Source organism: Prunus dulcis, chromosome 7 (assembly GCF_902201215.1).
Source record: "Prunus dulcis chromosome 7, ALMONDv2, whole genome shotgun sequence".
Taxonomy (NCBI): domain Eukaryota; kingdom Viridiplantae; phylum Streptophyta; class Magnoliopsida; order Rosales; family Rosaceae; genus Prunus; species Prunus dulcis.
Window position 1 is genome coordinate 6,558,823 of NC_047656.1, and position 19,353 is coordinate 6,578,175.

General features: G+C 36.1%; 1 protein-coding gene across 3 annotated transcripts; it reads right to left on the reverse strand.

Moving 5' to 3' along the window:
• Positions 1-313: 313 nt before the first annotated feature.
• Positions 314-18,097, reverse strand: LOC117633783. Of its 3 annotated transcripts, XM_034367552.1 has the most exons (27): positions 17,829-18,096; positions 17,419-17,733; positions 17,254-17,313; positions 17,062-17,154; positions 16,130-16,358; positions 15,703-15,809; positions 15,000-15,062; positions 13,879-13,979; positions 13,371-13,465; positions 13,236-13,256; positions 11,959-12,054; positions 11,728-11,848; positions 11,395-11,538; positions 10,974-11,170; positions 9,923-10,194; positions 8,665-8,766; positions 7,535-7,711; positions 7,242-7,430; positions 6,508-6,749; positions 6,288-6,434; positions 5,295-5,511; positions 3,391-3,519; positions 3,174-3,290; positions 1,820-1,894; positions 1,558-1,737; positions 1,258-1,317; positions 314-960 (listed from the first exon to the last, which is right to left on the reverse strand). In XM_034367552.1, exons 1-27 carry the CDS (start codon positions 17,832-17,834, stop codon positions 886-888), a joined length of 3,630 nt encoding a protein of 1,209 aa, XP_034223443.1. In that variant the 5' UTR covers positions 17,835-18,096; the 3' UTR covers positions 314-885. The 3 variants fall into 3 exon arrangements, with proteins under 3 accessions (XP_034223443.1, XP_034223445.1, XP_034223444.1); XM_034367554.1 differs by lacking the exon at positions 1,820-1,894 and having other exon boundaries at positions 17,829-18,097; XM_034367553.1 differs by lacking the exon at positions 1,258-1,317 and having other exon boundaries at positions 17,829-18,097.
• Between the last annotated feature and the right edge of the window lie 1,256 nt (positions 18,098-19,353).

A 19,353-nucleotide genomic window follows, 5' to 3' on the forward strand; every position in this document is an offset into this window, starting at 1 on the left:
GGTGTGATTCGGCTCGGATTTCCGGTTTGCCGGTTTGAGTGCCCACCCCTAGGATTACTGAATAAAAATCGTTCCACTACCTGCAGTAACTTCCGGTTTTACTGAGACTCCATTGGAAGTTGGAACCTTGGCGAAGTCAGTTTTCCAGGCCAATTGTGAAACACTTAATGGTTAGTCTAGTCAATGTGACAGAAGATAGTATTAATTACTATATGAGAGATAAATTCTGTATTTATTTATTTTTATATTCTAACTTTGTACTTTAATTATCCTTTTTAGTAAATATATTTCATATATAAATTTGGCAAACATATATTCTTAAAAACAAAATTAAATTTGAGTAATTTCCAAAACAGATTGAAAGCATGAGTAACAACATAACATGTTTTAGAGGGGAGATTTCTTTCTGTGTGTCCATGATGCCGATGTGTCCTTGCAAAGCCTCAGGTTTCATGAGAAGTCAAGAAGATTAAAAACACTATACACGGGCAAATAATCAACCAAAATAAACAAAATGTTGCCCGTACATTCGATCTAATACTTGCTAAATTTCGTGGAGCTGCGACATCAAAACCACAAGTGAAGGGAGGAGAACAAACATAATATAATACAAACAAGAATTGTAAACGAATGACTAATAAACACACTGATTGATTCTTCAGGAACTCCCGCTGCTCTTAAAATATTGACCTACTTGGAGCTTCCAGAATGTAGCATCAAAGTAGGGATTGAAACCTCAAAGTCATATAGACAAGCCTACGGCCAATATGAGAACTTGAAGCTTTAAATATTGGAGCAGCTCTGATACTTTACGAAACCAGATAACCGTATAAGACAGTGCAGAACGAGAATAGAGGATCAAAACTTTCTTGTACAATCTGCAATTCACGACTGATTAACATAGAGGACTGGGACCAGCCCAGCCATTTTTCCATCCCTCCCAGGGCGTTTCTTCTTCACCTGTAAAAAGAGTGAAAATGCCTTACATTAGCAACTGACGTGAATAAATATGCTGCCTCATCGGCAAGAACGCAAGAGAATGACCATTCAAAGGGGAAAAAGAGGTCAAGATGAAAAATACAAATTCCTCTCTCATGGGACAAAAAAGAGTAATCAACAATAAGAAAATAAGGTTATCCAAAAATACACTAATTGGCTGATTCTTGCTTCACAGATATTGGAGGACTAAAAAGCAGGAATAAGAATTTTCCTCTTTCTTTTTGTGTTTATTCAGTCCTATTCTCTCTATATACTTACATAAAACCACCCATCCACTTCGTACTCGATTTCAACGTCTTCACCCGCTGTTAAATTTAACTGCACGGACAGAACCATATTAATCACCTCCATGTTTCAACTGAAACTGCCAGACAAGTCTGACTGAGACAAGACAGCAAAAGTTCACACACAGCAAAAGGCAAGACACTCTATCCAATAAACTTCTTATCATTTAAAATGCAAATACCTGCTCAACTTTGGAGAGAGACACCCTTGGATCATAAAAATAAAAATAAAAACTTTTAAGTCCAGATTGAATTGCTAGGAGTTAAGACTTACCTCATCATCTCCACCAGCCGTGAAGTCATAAAGTGCCGTTCCATGTTGAGGATTTCCAGAAGAAATGCGTTCGTCATCTTGAGATTCAAAACTTTGGGATCCACGCCCAGCTAAAGGATTATCAAATGATTCAAATCTTTGTGCGGCAGGTGACGAGTATGGCGGAGGCTCTTCTCTAATCTGGAAACGAATTAGAAGAATTAAAATTCTGATAGAATCATAAGACTAAAACATAGCTAGATGAGAGGCAATGAGCACTAACTGGAGATCCTAAACCCTCACTGAATGAGGGACCCCCCGTAGATGGATTGGTATATCTGTTTCCTCCAGACCTCTCCTGTTGCAAATAATTAATTCATCAAACAATTCAATCCTAAATAGCAGATGACAGTGTATGCCAAGTAAAAATCTATAATCCCCAGTAATATTCGGGGCATCAATCAGGCAACGAGTTAGTACAGGTAAAGAAAATGCTTTGATCTTAGCTCTTTTAAGGTCTAACACGGTGTTTCTTTCTTTCATATATATATATTTTTTTGTTCTTGAAAAACTGAAAGCACATTTTTGCACAGATTATAACATTATACAGCTTCAACCAAATTCCATAATCAAAAGTCCATGGACACATTTCTTCCCTCGTATCTAGGGTTCCATATATGCCTCACATTTAGACCCTAAGTCAAGTCTTCATTAGCTCCAACTACCATTTAATCCTATCTGTAGAACCCGTAGTCCATGATACTAAAAATTCTTGTCTCATTTTCCTCATAAAATTTTATATCAACACGTGCAGACAATAAAGGGTCCCCCGGCTAGAAGAGCAGGGGCTTAGAGTCTTGTTCTCCAACTAGGGAAGGTGATGGTCAACAGAGGTTGGATTTAATCCAACGGTAGTCTTGAGCCTTAAGCAAACAATAGAACTAATAACTTTTAATAGAACTTGACACATTCCAACAAAAATAGAAAAGACAAAAAGTTAATTGGTACAGACTCATTTTTAACTGTGCAGGCCCTCCCCTTCCCTTTGTCTCTCTCCTACATTTCCCTATCTCCCTTATCCATTTATCTTTCCCTTGATTACTTTCCAAGACAAAAACAACTGTTTAGATTATTTCATGTATATTATCAAAAATTGCTCGAAAATGAACTTCATCAGCGGTTTATGTGGAAGAGGGTAAATTTGAGAAATGAAAAATTCCAATGTTATATCCCACCAGTCTGATTCAAAAATTAAATCTGAAAGACATAAATACTACATTTCCATCAAGTCATGGTTGCACCAACTTCATGGTGTGTACATGCCATGGACTGTAACAGAATATTAGAAAAAGAATTAACATATTTAGCATATATTCATGGTACAAAATTACTTGGTTTAAATTACTGATGAACCTTAACATGGTCATCTTCAGTATCTGGATCCTAGTGCTCATATTGTTAAAACCTAAGAACTAGGCACTGTATTAAAGTTCTAGAGCCTAAATACGCAGTCTTAGTACTAGAACCTGGGCAAAGATTTGTAGAAGTTTTAAATACTGTAAAAACATAAGTAGAAGTTTATTAAAGGAAACCCCCAAAAAAAAAAAAAATTTGAAATTGATCAATGCATCTCTTACCGGCCGTGAACTGAAAAGTGAAGGGTAGTTCATTCCACCAAAGTGGGATGATATGGAAGTTTCAACTGATCCCGTTGATTCTGGGGAAGATGTCCCAGATGACCTCCCATCATCCTCCTACAATCCAAATGAATACAATTAGCGACAACCTTCGCAATGTAAACATGAACGCTCCAGCTCTATTGCATGCAATGCCAACTCAGTCAGGAACACATACCTCTAGCTCAGAAGTCTCTAAAAGAGTCTTTGCCCACAGATCATCATAACTAACTGAAGGCCTAGAGATTATGTTTTCTTCATCAACATCAGGAGCATCGGTTCCGGCACCAGCAAGAAATTCATTAACCTAACAGGAAGTAGAGGTGAAATAATCATTCATTTGAAATGGATCAAGAGTAGCAAATGAATGGTGCATACAAGTTAAATACAAAATTTAACGACAATAGTCCAAAATCTACTCTCTTAAATCAATAAGTAATAACTCTGCAAACTATTACAAGAAATCAAGACTGGAAACAAATTGAGGAAGCCATTCTTTGAACTACAGAACAAACAGCCAGCCTGTGTTGGGGATCAAAGCAGAAGGTATCTGCCCCAACCATGTAACAATATAATATCTAACTAAAGACTAGATGACTCTATATTTTCAGCAGAAAAAAGGATAAATTGTGTGTTTCCATTAAACAGTTACATCCATTCACCAATTAGTATGTGATGGAGAAGCCAAGCTCTAAGTACCATGAATAAGCTCATCCAAGCACCACATAATCCAGTCTTTGCACCTTTTGTGTAATTAATGCATTTTCGACGTGGATTTCAGGCCTATTGTTTTGGAGGCTTATGTCGTAGAGTCTTTCTATGCCTCATGATCAATGTCTTAGATGTCCTAAACTATGTCGGTTAGAATTCCTACGCATATTATTCTTTCCATTATTAACAGACCAAAAGCTCCTACATTACAAAATTATTTAAAAACTTCATATATTTAGGTTTAAATAATTCAATAATATATTATAAGTTGTGATTATTTAATGATAGATGCCTTCTCATTTACAGATTTAAAGAAAATAAAGGATCATTCACTTAGTTGTCGGGTACTTACAAGACATGTTCACAAACAAGTTGATGTAGTGCAGCCCATAGGTATTAGATTAAACACTTAAACGATAGAATAGAGAAGAATATCGGAGGTCGAGGAGACGAAAATATAGATCAAGGGGACGAAAGAAAGGACCGAAATCAGAGAACAGCGAAGGACAGAAATCACATAGTTTTAAGAGAAGGTTTACTCAATATCCAAATCTGAATTTTAAAGAGCTACAAGGGGGTATTTATTGCAAACTAAAACCTAGAAATAATAGGATAAAAATCCCTTGCTTAAACAGAAATCCTAACCCAAATAAAATAGGAAACTTAAAACTAGAAATCTGGAAAAGTAGAAATCCTACTAGAAATTGGAAAACTAGAGAATCCAGGAAACTAAGAAATACATTAGGAAACTAATAAATTTAAGTCCTACGCATCCTGCATCACAAGTCCAGCTGAATTATGGGTTTAAAGATGAGTGCAACTACCAGAAAACATAAACTTTGGACTATATGATAAACAAGGGTAGAAACTTATAATCTCTCAAATCTGAATTACAAATACTATTAATTGTCAAATTCAGCATGTGTGCATAGACAAAAAAGGGCTATCTTGAAAAGGTGATAAAGCCTGATTGTCTAGCAATCAAACAAAAAAGGACTTGCAAGAAATGGCCCAGATCCCAGAATAGCCCAAAGTCATAACTCTCCGAGTACAATAAAAGACATAAATTCAGAAAATAATACAAATACCCTCACTCAAACTCCTAAAAGTTAGATTATAAGATACAACATGGGAAAGAACTTAAAGTAATGTTTATAGAACTCTCAATCGGAATTATATAATTACTGTTAATTTTCAAATTCAGCTTTTGTATAGAAACATAAGAGGGTAAGATGTTCATAAATGTCTAAATATCAGTCAGGACTAAATGTATTCTAAAATAACAGGGTGATAGTGTTCTGTTTTTAGATTCATACTTCTATAAACAAACCAAAAGTTAAACTTTAATGTTAAATCAATTAAACTTGTTACCCTGCTCATTGCCGGTGCATTATTTCCTAGCAGTCCATCATCACCAAGGTTTGCTGCCCAAGCATTTACAAGGTCATCATCAAGCATGTCAGACTCTTCAGCTGCTGGTTTAGATTCATAAATAAGATCAGAAATTCCAGTAGCAACAGCTGGATCACTCAGACCGGTTGATGCACTAATATTGTGCCGTGTGCGGTAGATGTCGATCAGTTTTGCACTGTCATAAGATTATGAAGGGGAACTAAATAAGAAATGCAGAGAAAAAAAAAAGGAAAAAAAAAAGGTAAAACCCATGTTAATAAGAAATCTCACTTGAAGTTCAACTGGAAATAGAGTTCTAGTATGTATGAATCATCTCATAATATTTTAGACCAACGATGTTGACATAGTCAATCCTTCATTAATATGATTTGTAGGCAGAAATCAGTTGTAAATTACCGCCTTACTCTTGAATCATGCTCATAATAAACAGGACATCCTTCAAATGTTTAGAAGGATCATACTCAACTTTCTTCTGTATTCACCTCATAAAAATATTGATAATTAGTTTATTTTTTTCTGATATTTCCACCAATATTTCCTCCGAAATTTGGACCACAATTATTTCCACCGACATCGCAATTTTCAACCTTGGTTATTTGGCATGTCAGTTAGACACAAGAAGAAAGGGCATGGGAGAAATGGGAAGAACAAATGCTCAATAAATGTGCATTGAAATTGTGCGAAAAATGAAAGACATTATAAAATTAACACTGTGCTTAGTGAATGGATAACACATTTGAGGAATTCTGCTTCTACCTATATAACAGCGACAGAAAACTAAAGTCAACCATATCTGAGTAAAGCATTCTTACAAAAGGCAGACATTTGCTAAAGGAACTGAAAATTGCATCTCCACATTTCATAATAAATTATTACACACACCAAAAAAATCACCCCTCTTATTCTCTCAAATACAACACCTAGGCTATGGCAGTGTAAACGAATCTGTACCTTATTGGCCCCAAAGGCAGATACTTTGCTCTTGGGACGTAACAGAACAGCGAAACAAGATCAAGCAACCGTTCATGAGTTCCGTATAGTTTCTTAAGTTCTTCATCTGTCCATTCCTTATTAGCATTGTCATGGTTGCGTATTTCCCTGTCCACAAAGCAAACTAACGTGAATAACTAAAAAAGTATGACACATTTCAAGAAAATTTTGTATCACTTACTTGATCAAATCATCTTGTGCTCTATACATTTCATCAAGAACCTCTATCATGGGATTTATTAGAACTCCAAGGCCTGTGCCACTAGCTCCTTGATCTTCCCCATTACTGAGATGCATCTCAGAAAACTGAGACTGCACTCCCCCCTGTGCTAACGTGTGTAAAAATTCATAGATCTGTAGCCTAAAAGGTTCACCAGACCTTATTGCCATAGTTGTAAGAGCTTGAGCAGCAATAATACGAACCTGAAGAACCCAACGGAACGAACAACATATAAGAGGAACAAACAAGTAGAGGGTGAGTTCACAGTTAACAAATTTGTGTGTTCAAGTGTATGGATTCCCATAGTTTCTGGGCGAAAAGCCATTGCCCTTTAAGTAGAGGGTGAGTTCACATGTCAACAAATTTGTTTGTACAGAAAAACAAGTGTGAAAGAACCAAAAATATGGTAAAGGAAGAAAAAAGATTCTATGCAAAATTGATTAATTGAAGCTTCATAGTCCTAGAACCACCAACAGGAAAGGTATAACAATGTTCTAACTACCATTACCATTGTCCCAATGCTTTAGAAATCATCCCTCAATAGATCATTACAACCCTTAACATTGGAAGACCTATGCTAGTAAAGGCAGGTTGGCTAAAACTAGTACTTAATTAACCTTTTTATCGTTCTAAGATAGAGGCAATAAACTTGTGTTGAAATGATAAATGGCTGATACTGAAGTGGAAGCTAATACCTCCCAGCTGCCACTAAACGCGCATCTTTGCAGCCTAGTCAGTGCACCAGCTAGAGTAGGATTACGAGAGCTGGCAGCAGCAACCATTTTATCTGTATCTAGCATCATCAATGCAGTACCAGGAGGGGTTGCGGATTCCCAGGCATACTCAGAAGCAGCATAGTTTGCATTCTCTCCAAGAAACCATACCTAACAGTACATTTATTCAGCAATAAATAAAATAAATTAGGTTACTTGATGGATAAATTGGAAGAGGAACAAATAAAGCATCTACTGATTATAAAGATGCTTACTGCTGCTTGTACTAATCTCTGCAATGCCAAAGCGGACTTTGGATCAGATGCAGATACCCTGTCCACTGATGTAAGGCCCAACATTGACCCAGGCTGTGGTGGCGGTAAATCAAGAACTATGGTAACCGCTTCTAAGGCAGTGTGTTTCCCATCAGGACCAGCTCCAACGAGACATGTCTGGAATTGGAACAGTTATAATAACCAATCAAACAATCACTAATATAATTTCACCATAAAAATAAAGAAAGAAATCATCACATTCAGGTTAACGATATGAAAAACACATCACAAGTTTCAGTTCCAAGTCAGTTTTTTTCTTCTTTAGACAAGAAAGGAACTTTTATTAACACAAATCAAATGTTCTAAATGGTGGACAAAGATTCAATCATAAAGTACACACTACAACAAACAGAGCAGCACTTGAGACATAAAGTTTAGAAGAAACATAAATTTTATTAAGAACAAATCTGTACAAAGGGTGGGGGTGCACCAGAAGTCCAACTTAACACCTGCAAAATCTGGTAAACTACCCGGGGAAAAAAAAAAACACTACAAAGATACAATACAGGGTAACCTAATTGAAAATAACACACAGCCGACTTCTAATGCAAATAAATATCAGAAAAATAAAGGTCCTTATATTGTGACCGTGTGCTGGAATAACCCAACTCTTTTTACCTCTCTTAACAAGTACAACCACAAATTTAATGTTAGTGGGCAATGTAGGAGTACATGATCCGCACTTTCCCTAAGGCATCATTGTTAAAGTTGCAGTATTCTAATGTTAGAACTGTAAGATACATGCTTTACATATTTCATAACTGCACTGGTATCCTATATCCTCTAGCTCATTTTGGTTGGATAATGTTACCATGTCATCATAACTGACCCAAGCCTATAAAAGTAACAGTAAAACAGAGTGAAAAAGAAAAAAATTAAGACAAGCATATCATGATAATTGACTAACTATGTACAAAGCAGCAGTGGAAAAACATACAGAAATAAATTATTTTCCATGAAACACAGACTTTACTAAAATAAATGCAAGGAAAATATACAGTGGAAAAGACATACAGAATTGCATTTTAAGTAGATAAGAACTGCCTGTAGTGAGGATTGAAGGAAATTACCTTCCACAGTAGTTGTAATACATCAGCATCAATCTTCCCAGGAGCTTTAGTTGCAAAGATCCTGGCGATTTGAAGAAGAGTGACAGCCATATCTGGGGTCGCCTAATAACACATATTAAAAGCTTATTTAGACTTAATAAAGGGCAAGTGCCCCACTAAAGAAATTAAAGAAAACCCTTATATTGGAATAGAGTTAGTTTAGATAGCCTTGTGCACCATTGATTTCACTACTAGAAAGATAAGTTAGACAGGGTATGGTTAATTCCCACTCCCAACCTCCCATCCAATTACTAGTGCTCCACTACTTCTATACTCAACACCTAATAGAACAAAATATACTCTAAAATGTGAAATCCAACTGACAGTTGACAACCTACAATTTCAACTGGCTTCAATACTTTGATAATGTCATCACTGGCAGGTCATGTTTTTTCCTTTCCTCCAATCTTGATTCATTATTGTCCTTTAGCACTATACTACCATTCAATTTATTCTTCAATTGAACAATGCAATTGTAGATTTCAATCGTCTTACCCTTTGACATACCAATGTTACCTGGTACCGGGAACGATACAATACATGGAATGGGAATGGGTACGAGGCTCGCTAGTTACTATGGTACAGATTAGTTGGGCGTAGACATAGTACGGTATTTCAGGTTGCAATTCGTCCGAGACTTTAATTCGGGTCCTTGTTAATTATTACAATTTTTTTTATGTAATAGATGCTTTATATTATAAAATCAAAAATAGCATCCATTCCCATGATTATTCATTGAATTCTGACATATCAGTACATAATCAATTTTCCATAGTAATGAATACTTTAAATTATAAGCAGCAGGAAATAAGATAGTGAAGTTAGTTAAAATTGCTCATGTAAAAATACAAATGCGTACCATAAATTAAAGTCAGAATTTGGTCATGCAGGGCTTCAGTTTCACATGATTTTAGTAATATACCTTCTATTACGGTCTGATTGGGGAGAAGCAGTTACCTAGGATTTGGTTAGTTTGATCTTTTCATGTTTGGATTTGTTCTTTAGGGATTCCTCATTAGCTGTCATTGGATGTGCGAAATTGTTTTGTGGATGGTGGTTTTGTATTTCTATTGTTAGTCGGTGGATAGCTTCGACTGCATCTTTGTACAGTGTTTGAAGTTCATTAATACAAGTTGGTATACAGATATATAAAGATTTCTACACATATGCACTTCCAAACAAATGCCACACCATGAGTTACTTTTTTGTCCACACATACCTTAAAACGAGCATGCAATGTGAGTAAAATATCATTCAATAGTGTGGCTGGCCAAGCTGGATCAGAAAGCTCTGATGCAATAATAGATTCTAGTTGATCAAACGAATCATGGGGACTTTGCATCCAGATCAGCGCCTTAATTACCATTGCTCGAACATAAACACACTCACACGCCACAGTTGTCCGCACAACTTCCATCAATGAAGCTAACAAACTAGCAATTGTATCCTTGCCACCTACTCCAGTAGATAAAGAAGAAGTTCTTCGGATACCTATGTGAAAAGAAAATGTGGTGGGAAGGGAAAACAAGGAACAGAATAAGATCACAATCCACTGTACTAATTTCACTCCTTTGAAATTATATAAAAGCACAATCTATTAAAAAATGAAAGCAAACAATAAAATCCACTGTACTGGTTTCACTACTCTCACTGCTTTGAAATTTTATTAAAGCACACGCCTCACTCGTCACTCCACAAAGAAACCACTTATTGCTTTTCCATATAAAACAACCTTTCAACTTACTGAACAATTAGGATCTTCTTTTTTATATCAAACTCAGAATCAATAAAATTTAAAATAAAAAAAAATGATACAGGTAGGATGAATAGAAGTCCAGTGCATTTACTGCAGAACTCGCAGCCTACTTTTTTTCTTGACAGGAAACGTACTCTCACTGAAAAAAAAAATAGCAGTGCAATATAGGGGACAAGTTGTAAAATTCACAGCATACTCTTTATCAATTAATGACAATTTTACAAGCACCTTAATAATGCCCTATGCTTCTATGGTACCTATTACCCAATTAATGAAACATTTCCAGTGACTAGCCTGTATAGCTACATTAATCAACTAAACACCACATACATATCTCAGAAGGCCATTCAATTTTTTTGGCAGCCTAGAATCGAAATCATCAGAATATGATCAAGGATCTTCTAAACCATTACATGAAAGATTCTATGGAAGACATGGAGCAGTAACTAAAAGGTTACAAGAGATCATGTCAAAAGAATAAAAAACAAAAAACAAAAAAAGGTAGAATAATTACTTTCGGAATGTGAGGTTTCAGTACTATCCAAATCGTGTGAATCGAGAGTCTCAGAAAATGTATTAACATGCACTGTTTCATCAATATCCTGTATGCCTAGAGAAAATGCAGCAGCCCGACTTTTCCCCATCTCTTGCACAACTCTTGCTGCTGCATGGAGTACTGGCCTAGAGAAACTACGGAAAGAACTCTCCAACCTGAATAAACCAGGACGCATGGAATCAATAGAAGATGATTTAATTCAGTTTAAAAAGAGAATCATTGAAGACTCCTACATATGAAAAGATGCTCGACCTCCCAACATTATTTCAGATGCTTCTAATACCAAAACAAGAGAGCGAGAAAGATAGACAAACAGACAGACGCCCGGGCGGGGGGGACACACATAGAGAGAGAGAAAGAGAGAGAGAGATCCTTAAACCTTCTCATTACAAGTTTAATAAGGGGTTGTGGACGCCTTGTCTTCTGAGCTTTATCTTTGGAGGAATCCTTAACAGAAGGTGCTTCTGGCAACTTGAGAATCTCCCTAGTTAATCGGTACCATCCAGCAGCTCGCTCTTCAGTCCTACATTATAAAAAGGTAAAGAAAAAAAAATTAGAAATAAATCAATTTAAGAAAGAAAAAAAATTTATATCAGGGTGAATAAGTAGGTGGGTACAACACCAGTTATGCAACAATCTACCATCCAATTATAATCTTGTGATATGGAAAAAGGGATGAAATTGAAATATAAAAGTAAGGTTTAAGAGACACCTCTCTGCACTATCGTGTTTCCCCAATATACATAGGATTGCCTCAAAACAGACCCTTTCGCTGGGATCCAGGAGGAGTTGATAAAGCACAGAATTGAACCGAGATCGAATATCAGCTCTCTCTGTAGACACAACATTTTCAAGAAACAACAAACATAAATCATACAACTTAAAGGGAAACAAATACATTAAATAAAGAAAGAAAAGTGAAGAATTCATCATATATAGATACCATCCAAGGCTCGTGCTCTAGAAATTGTATAGCACAACCTCGCTAGAGCGACTCTAGCAAGAACATCATGTAAATGGAGGACATCCTGCAAAGCCCCTGATATATAGAACAAAGCAAGGTACTAAAAATGAAGTAAGAATAATTGATTAAGCATATTAGGATAATAAACTAATGTTTATAAAAATAAAAAAATATTTAAAAATTAAAAAAAATTAAAAAAAAAAACTTTCTAGATAAATGAGCAACCTAAAATGGCATCAAACCAGATAAGACCAGAAATCTCACAAAATTCATTGTAAGAACATATCTCGGAACATAACAAGTCTTTTATTTCTTCATTTTCATACAAGTACAAAAGGATAAACAATTTATTAAAGTGTAAAGTATAAACATCAGAGATATAAATATTTTGAAATGTTCTAGTCACCTATATTAACAAACCTCCAATTAAAAGGATTGGCTAGAAAGCCCTGTCCCAAACTAAAGGCTCTTTTTCCATTGTAATAATTAGATCCCTTTGTCTTTTTCTTTTCCGGAATACGAAAAAAAACTTAATTAAGCAAAAAGGGTAAAAATTAGACCCAGTGTTAATCAATCAACTTCTATTTTTCCAATTAATTACACAAATCCAGATTTCTTTCTTCTTCTTCTTTTTTTACCCAGAAATCCACCAATCCGCATTGCGGACACAATTTGAAAATGGGGACCCCAACTGAATCCTACAACCTTTGGGAGGCAGGAAATGCTAGCAAATAGCTAGGTAGGTAACTATGAACGAGGGGTTACTTGAAATGCTCAAGCCTATGGTTTGCTCCCATGTGGTCTGAGGTCAAAACCCCCAAAGGCACCTATCCTCCCAAAGATTGTAGGGTTCGACCGGAGGCCCCAATTTCAAAGCCTTGTCCTCTTTGCGGATTGTAGGATTTCCGGGTATAAGAAAAATATTTTAAAAAAACAGCTACGTTTATGCAGAAAATTATGCAAATTGCAGCAGCCATTGACCAGATGATATATGAAATGTTTGCAATAAGTCAAGAAATCAGATGAGCAATAGAACACAGCCTGTTGTTTGAACAATGTAAGCCAACCATATACAACCCTCTCATTTGAACTAGGAACACAGCCTAATATTTAAGAAATTTTGCTCTCAATTTGGGCATCATAATTAGAAATATAGAACTTTTTGTCAATGTAAATATCAGTACATGCCACGTTGAACAAAGAACCCTTCTTAAAAAACAATAACAGAATAAGACAACAAAAATTGGGAAGAATACCTCCAGGCTCTGCATGTTTCCCTGCATAAAGGTAAAACATTGTAAAGCATTAGAAGCATAAAAACTAATTAGTCTCATAATTAAATAGCACAATAGGAATGCGAGATATTTGAAAGGTTAAAATAATCAAATCACCTAAGGCCATTGCAACTGCATAAGGGTCTTTTGTAGATAGCTCAGATAGAATTTCCAAGGCATGCCTTACAGCAATAGGATCAGCAAATGAAATTCTGAAGGGAAACACAAACTTGTTAGACTTGGAGAATCAATTTCACAATACAAGGGCCAAATTTCTAAAAATACCCCAGTAATCATGAAGTAGCTAAGAAAATAAAATCAATGTTGCAAGTTGAAGGATAAGCAAAAACAGATTGAAAGCATAAAAGAGGACATGAGGAAAACAGAAATCATAAATAAAAAAGATAAAACCAGCGGATTGAAACAAAGTTCTTCCACCAAAACTTCAACTCATGCATAATGAAGATACATATATGACCACACAAACACACACACACACAAAAAAACCAAATGGAAATGGTGTATGTGTCACATGCACCTATATAAGGAAATTGATACAAAGAAATGTTCCAAGCAACAACTTTATGCAATCAAATGTTGACTACCAGAATGAAGGAAAACATACCCTTGAACAGCACGATATAGAAATGCAGGGTTTCCTGGATCCAACGGAAGTCTCCTCAAAGCACTTAGGGCGGCATATTGCAAGTTAGTCCTGAGGATGAACTGAAGTTGAAAAAAAAATTATAAATATAAGTTATCAGCATAGTTGGAGAAATTCATTGACCAAAAGCTAAAGAAATGCAGGTGTATAATAGAAGAATTTTCCTGGGAAACTTGGCAAGACAGAGAGGTAATAACTTGGCAAGCTGAGGACCGATTGGATTAGGGTTAGCCTGAAGCCCTGACACAAAAGCTTTCTTCCAACCCTCTAATCTCCTCTCCAGCTATTCCACCACCTGATCCCAGAAGCCCACTATTTTTGGGTTCCCACCAAGCAGCATCCCAAATCTTTCATTGGCCACCTCTCCCATCTTAGGTGTTGATCCCCACAATTGAGCACTTAGCTCTATTAATTTTCAGTCCTGAGAGATCTTCCCCTGAAAGAAAAATTATGTTGTCGTCCACAAATTGCAGATGAGATTTTGCCACTACTCTTCTACTGACAAACTCTTCAAAGCTGCACTTCGCTTGCTCTATCCACCATTTTGCTTAGCTCATCTACTACCAAAGTGAATATGAAAGGTAATAGCGGATCTCCTTGTCTTAGACCACTTGCAGGGCCAAATTTATCCCTAGGTCTGTTCACAACTATTTCAAACATCCACTTTCTCCAGACTTCCCCAAAGCCCTTTATCTTCCGAAACAAAATCCAAAAAGCACCAATCCACATGATCATAAGGCTTCACAAAGTCTATCTTAAACACCAGCCCATCTTTCTTCTTCTTCCTCACTTCCCCCACCACAGCATTTGCAATTAGAACAACATCCAGAATCTACCTTCCACAGACAAAAGCTCCTTTGCCGATTTTTAAAACCATGTACATAACTAAATAGAAAATTTACGAAAAACTTTGTGACCCACTAATAAGTGCTGGCAATGAGGGGTGTGTGTGTACTCTAGTTCATAAGAATTAAAAAAAAAACACTAATGCCACACAAGTAGAGGAACCCACCATGAAATACAACTCCAAGCCTTTCAGCAGAAAAATTAATAACAAGAAAACTTGAGGAGATGTACTTTACCTCCTTATCGCCACCTTTAGTCCCAAACACACCTTTCTTGCGTTTTTGTGGGCCATCAGCAACCTAAAAATTAATATACATATAAACACAAGGATTTAAAAGATTAAAAAGTAAGAAGAATATCTTCATGAAACCAAGAACAAAAAAAACAGCATTACAGATAGCCATTATCTGTCTGATACTTATTCCAAGAGAGAGAGAGAGAGGAAAAAGATCAATATCTTGAATATTCTCTGAAGCAAAATGTTGTATGTGTACTGAACAATATATGGTATTAATAGAAGTTAAATTCAATCTCAAGCCGTATCGGTCTGCCTTATCTACAGGCATTCATGACCAGAACTGTTTGCTTACAATGAACAAAAATACAAGCCCTAACAATCTTCTTTTGATATCCAAATCCACTAGTCAAACCATACAAGATGTTCAATGCCCACAACAACATTAAGAAATTTGGATTTGCCAAAGGCATAAAGACAGGCAAATATGTTAGTAGCCATAACAACAGAGCTTCATAAAGCTTAGAGTTCCCTCTGACATCTGATCCTTTTGTTTGGCTATATATGGTTGGCTGGCCAATGTTACTCGACACCAAAATTAGTCTTCTACTATCAAGAACAAAGTTCTACAGATGATTCAGACATACATAATACCCCTATGGCAAGAAACAAATAAGTTTATGTGAAAGAACCGAAAATGATACCTTATCAAGAATGCCAAACACAATTTCGTACAAATTGGACAATATTTCAGAATTGGTCGAAGGAGCATATGTAAGAGCCTTTAAAGCTTGCAGTCTTCGGGCATGAACTTCAAAAAAAAAAAATTAATAACATTAATAAAAAAGAACCTATATATCCACTTTTAAAAACACACCCATGGCTAATTTTAACGACAAGGACATATTAAGAAATAATGCAATTACTTTTTTCCTGTTTATGAATATGTTCCCTAATTCTCTCCCTAAATCCCACAATGTGTTGGAATACAGAACTTTGTGCAGTGAGTTCTCATAATAGACAACATTCCACTCTAAACTACACCAACAATGGAGCAACCATGAGATGCAGTGATAAAAAGAAGCTCAAAACATTATTAAAATACACGCAAAATCTAAAAAAATAATCTACATTCTGCTTCAGCATTTGATGCCTCTGTTGTTAGCTGATTTACTATTCTTGGTACAACATCAGCTCTCGTCACCCCTCCAACAGCATCAATGTCAGCTAAAGCATCCCAGTTTGGAGTTGGGATCCCACCACCAGTGCTCACACCTTGTGCACCAGTATCTGATAAAATTCTGGCCAAGTAATAATAGACATATCGCAGAACACTCCTATCCTCACACTGTTGATTGAGCTGCATCATGAATGAACACTTATAAAAAAACATTGCTTTAAAACATACAATTGATTTATCAGTTATTAAATTCAATGTATATTGATTTTTTGGTGGATTTATTGTTCACCGATTGTGCATATTGGTTTTTCGAAAAAAATTGTTGTTAAGAGATATGCAGGACTCATGGTAATAAATTGTGAATTCATATTTTCCATTCTTCAGTAAACTCCAACCCAGTCCATCAAGTTCCATGTGCCTAACTTTAGCTATAGGGGACATGTCGTCCTCCCAGTACCACCTCATAAACCTTACATGATAGTTAAGGTCTTTTCAGACAAATGGAACTAGCCTAACAATGTGGGGCTATTGAACTGGTGCTAAATATTTTATGTCTATGCCAAGTGCACAACAGGAGGAGGATGGAAGGACATATCTCATATCTACATTGGCACTTGTGACTAGAGGCATCGCATTGTCATTAAAAAAAGAGCATGGCATAATGTGGAACTTGGGGAAGGGAAAAAACAAAGCAAACGAAAAATTTACAGATTTTCATATAGTCACATTGACTTATGTGTAACTGCATCCCAGCAATAAGCTAAATACGTGCATATATCGGAGCTTGGACAAGATAGAATAGTTAAAAGAACAATTGCAAACCCAATTGAATATCATATGAAGGACATTATATGCAAATAACATGTGAATGAGAGAAATATACCATGAGAAGGGAAGGTGCAACCGAAGGGTCAACAGAATTGTACACCGCAAGCTTGGGAAAGACGTGATTCACTAACTGCTTCTGGGAACTTTTCTATTCACAATGAAGAAAAATGGAAAACAAACAAAACTTGAATTTTCGAATAAATAAAAAAGAAAGAAAAATCTACAAAAATAGGTGAGCAATGGTTACCTGATCGGATGCAGCAGCTAATTCGTGAATACTCCTCGCAAGTTGTGCATATGAAACAGGCTGCAATTGCAATTAACACCAAATGCTCAACAGATGAGAACTGAGAGACAATTCTAGAACATATGAAGAAAAAGGATAAGCGAAGAAGAGGTTTCGGGTTTGGACCTTCTTCTGCTTCTGCTTGTGCTTCTGAGGCAAGATGTTGATGTTGGTGCGTACGGGATGCAAAGCAGCTTTAGCGGCAGAGATGGTGTCGTTTTGGATCTGCATCAGCGCAGCCCTCTTCGACCTTTTCTCTCCGGCTGGCTTCCCCAAAGCCGTTGGAAGACCACCGGAGCTGCTTTTTGGCGGCGAAGCTGCATAACCAGAAGACTGAGCCGGCTGAGTCGACGCCGAAGACGACGTCGTTGTGGAGGCGGAGGCCGACGCTGTGGATGGGTCCGCCGTTATCAGATCCATCAGCGTCGTCCCTGACGAGTCCTGAAGAAAAAACACCATAAATTCTCAAATTAGCAACAAAAAAAGAAAGAGGAAAATGCGGGAGTGAGAGGGCATCTCGTGATCAGGTGCTTTACCGCCATGGCTAAGCTGCTTTTGCAACCACGGAGAGAGAGTGAGAAGTACTTGCTGTTCCACTAGGCTGAGATGACAGAGAGAGAAGGGAACTGGGGAAGAACGTTGTTTTGAGACCTTTTGACTATGCTGAGATGACAGAGAGAGAAAGGCCAGCGATCGGAGATGATGAGAGAGAGAGCCGATGTAAATCTGGCGGGCCAACGAAGGGAGACTGGAAGGGGAAAGCTGGTAGATGCCGGGGACGGAACCAATTTTGTTTCTGTTTTTTTTTTTTTTTTCAAAGGTTAATAGTTTTATTAATTCCGATTTGCATTTCATTACTTCAAATTCCAAAATGGTTTTCATGGTCCTTTAACTTTAGTCTCGTTTGAACAAATGATTCTCGTGGTCCTTTAAGTCAATTTTGTTAACTTTTTCTATTAAATGCAGGGCAAAATGGTATTTTTATATTAAAATAAAAATTAAATAAAAAATCAAATCTTTAAAATAACAATAAAAGAAAATCAAATAAAAAATCAACAACAAAAAAAAAAAAATCAAATTTGGAGGGAGTGAAAATCGGGATAGAGAGAGGGAGAGAGTTTAATTTTAATTTTTTAGTTTTTTTTAACTTTTTTATTCATATTTTTATCAATTTTGATACAAAAATATTATTTTGCTCCTGCACTTAATAGAAAAGTTAACAAAATTGACGGTAGGATCATTTGTCTTTAACGAAACTAAAGTTAAAGGACCACGGGAACTATTTTAGAAATTAAGGTACTCAAATACAAATCAGGTCTAAATTCAGGGACTAATAAAACAGTTAACCCTTTTTTAAATTGTATTTTGTTCTGTTTTTTAAACCTATTTTTTTACAGAAAATTGGATGAAGTTTGAAAATTTAAGAGTTGAGAGAGATTGGCTATTTCTATATAGTTCGTATCCTCAAGAAAAAATAATTTGGGAGTTAATTCTCAAATGGATGATAATTTATGGGGCAAAATGGCAGTTTACTGTTTTTTCTTTAATTAAGGGAAAATTGTATAGAGAATTGGAAAGTACCGAAAGACTGTTGTGTCAATCAACTTGTATATCTCATCCATTCATCTATGGTAGAGCCACATATTTATAGGCTTACAAGATAGGAGATTAAGTATTACATTTACAACATATGAATAAATTACAAGCACTAACTACAAATATTTAAGACATAAGTTATATAGAATTAAAAAGGGTAGAATGCTAAAATGTATGGTGGTCATCCACCAACTCATGCATTTACAACACTCCTTCTTGGATGTCCACCATACAATTGACATAGTTGCCTCATTAAAAACTTTGCTCGAAAAACCCAATGGGATAAAACCTAAGCAAAGGAAAAAAGAGTGCAACATTCTTCTGGATCATTGATATGGTGTTGGACGTGCTTATGCTACCTCGCTAAACCTTGATAGGAAAAACCTGTTAGGACAAAAACCTAGTTGAAGCGAAAGAGTATAGCATGCATGTGTCCTATATGTAGAAAATTGTTGAATCCTCCCC

Excerpts from the sequence above, each read along its gene's own strand:
- LOC117633783 (XM_034367552.1), bottom strand. Across the intron at positions 12,055-13,235 it reads GAAACATGCAGAGCCTGGAG|GGGCTTTGCAGGATGTCCTC; the intron begins GTATTCTTCCCA and ends TCTATATATCAG. Across the intron at positions 8,767-9,922 it reads CATTGCATGCTCGTTTTAAG|GCGACCCCAGATATGGCTGT; the intron begins GTATGTGTGGAC and ends ATGTGTTATTAG.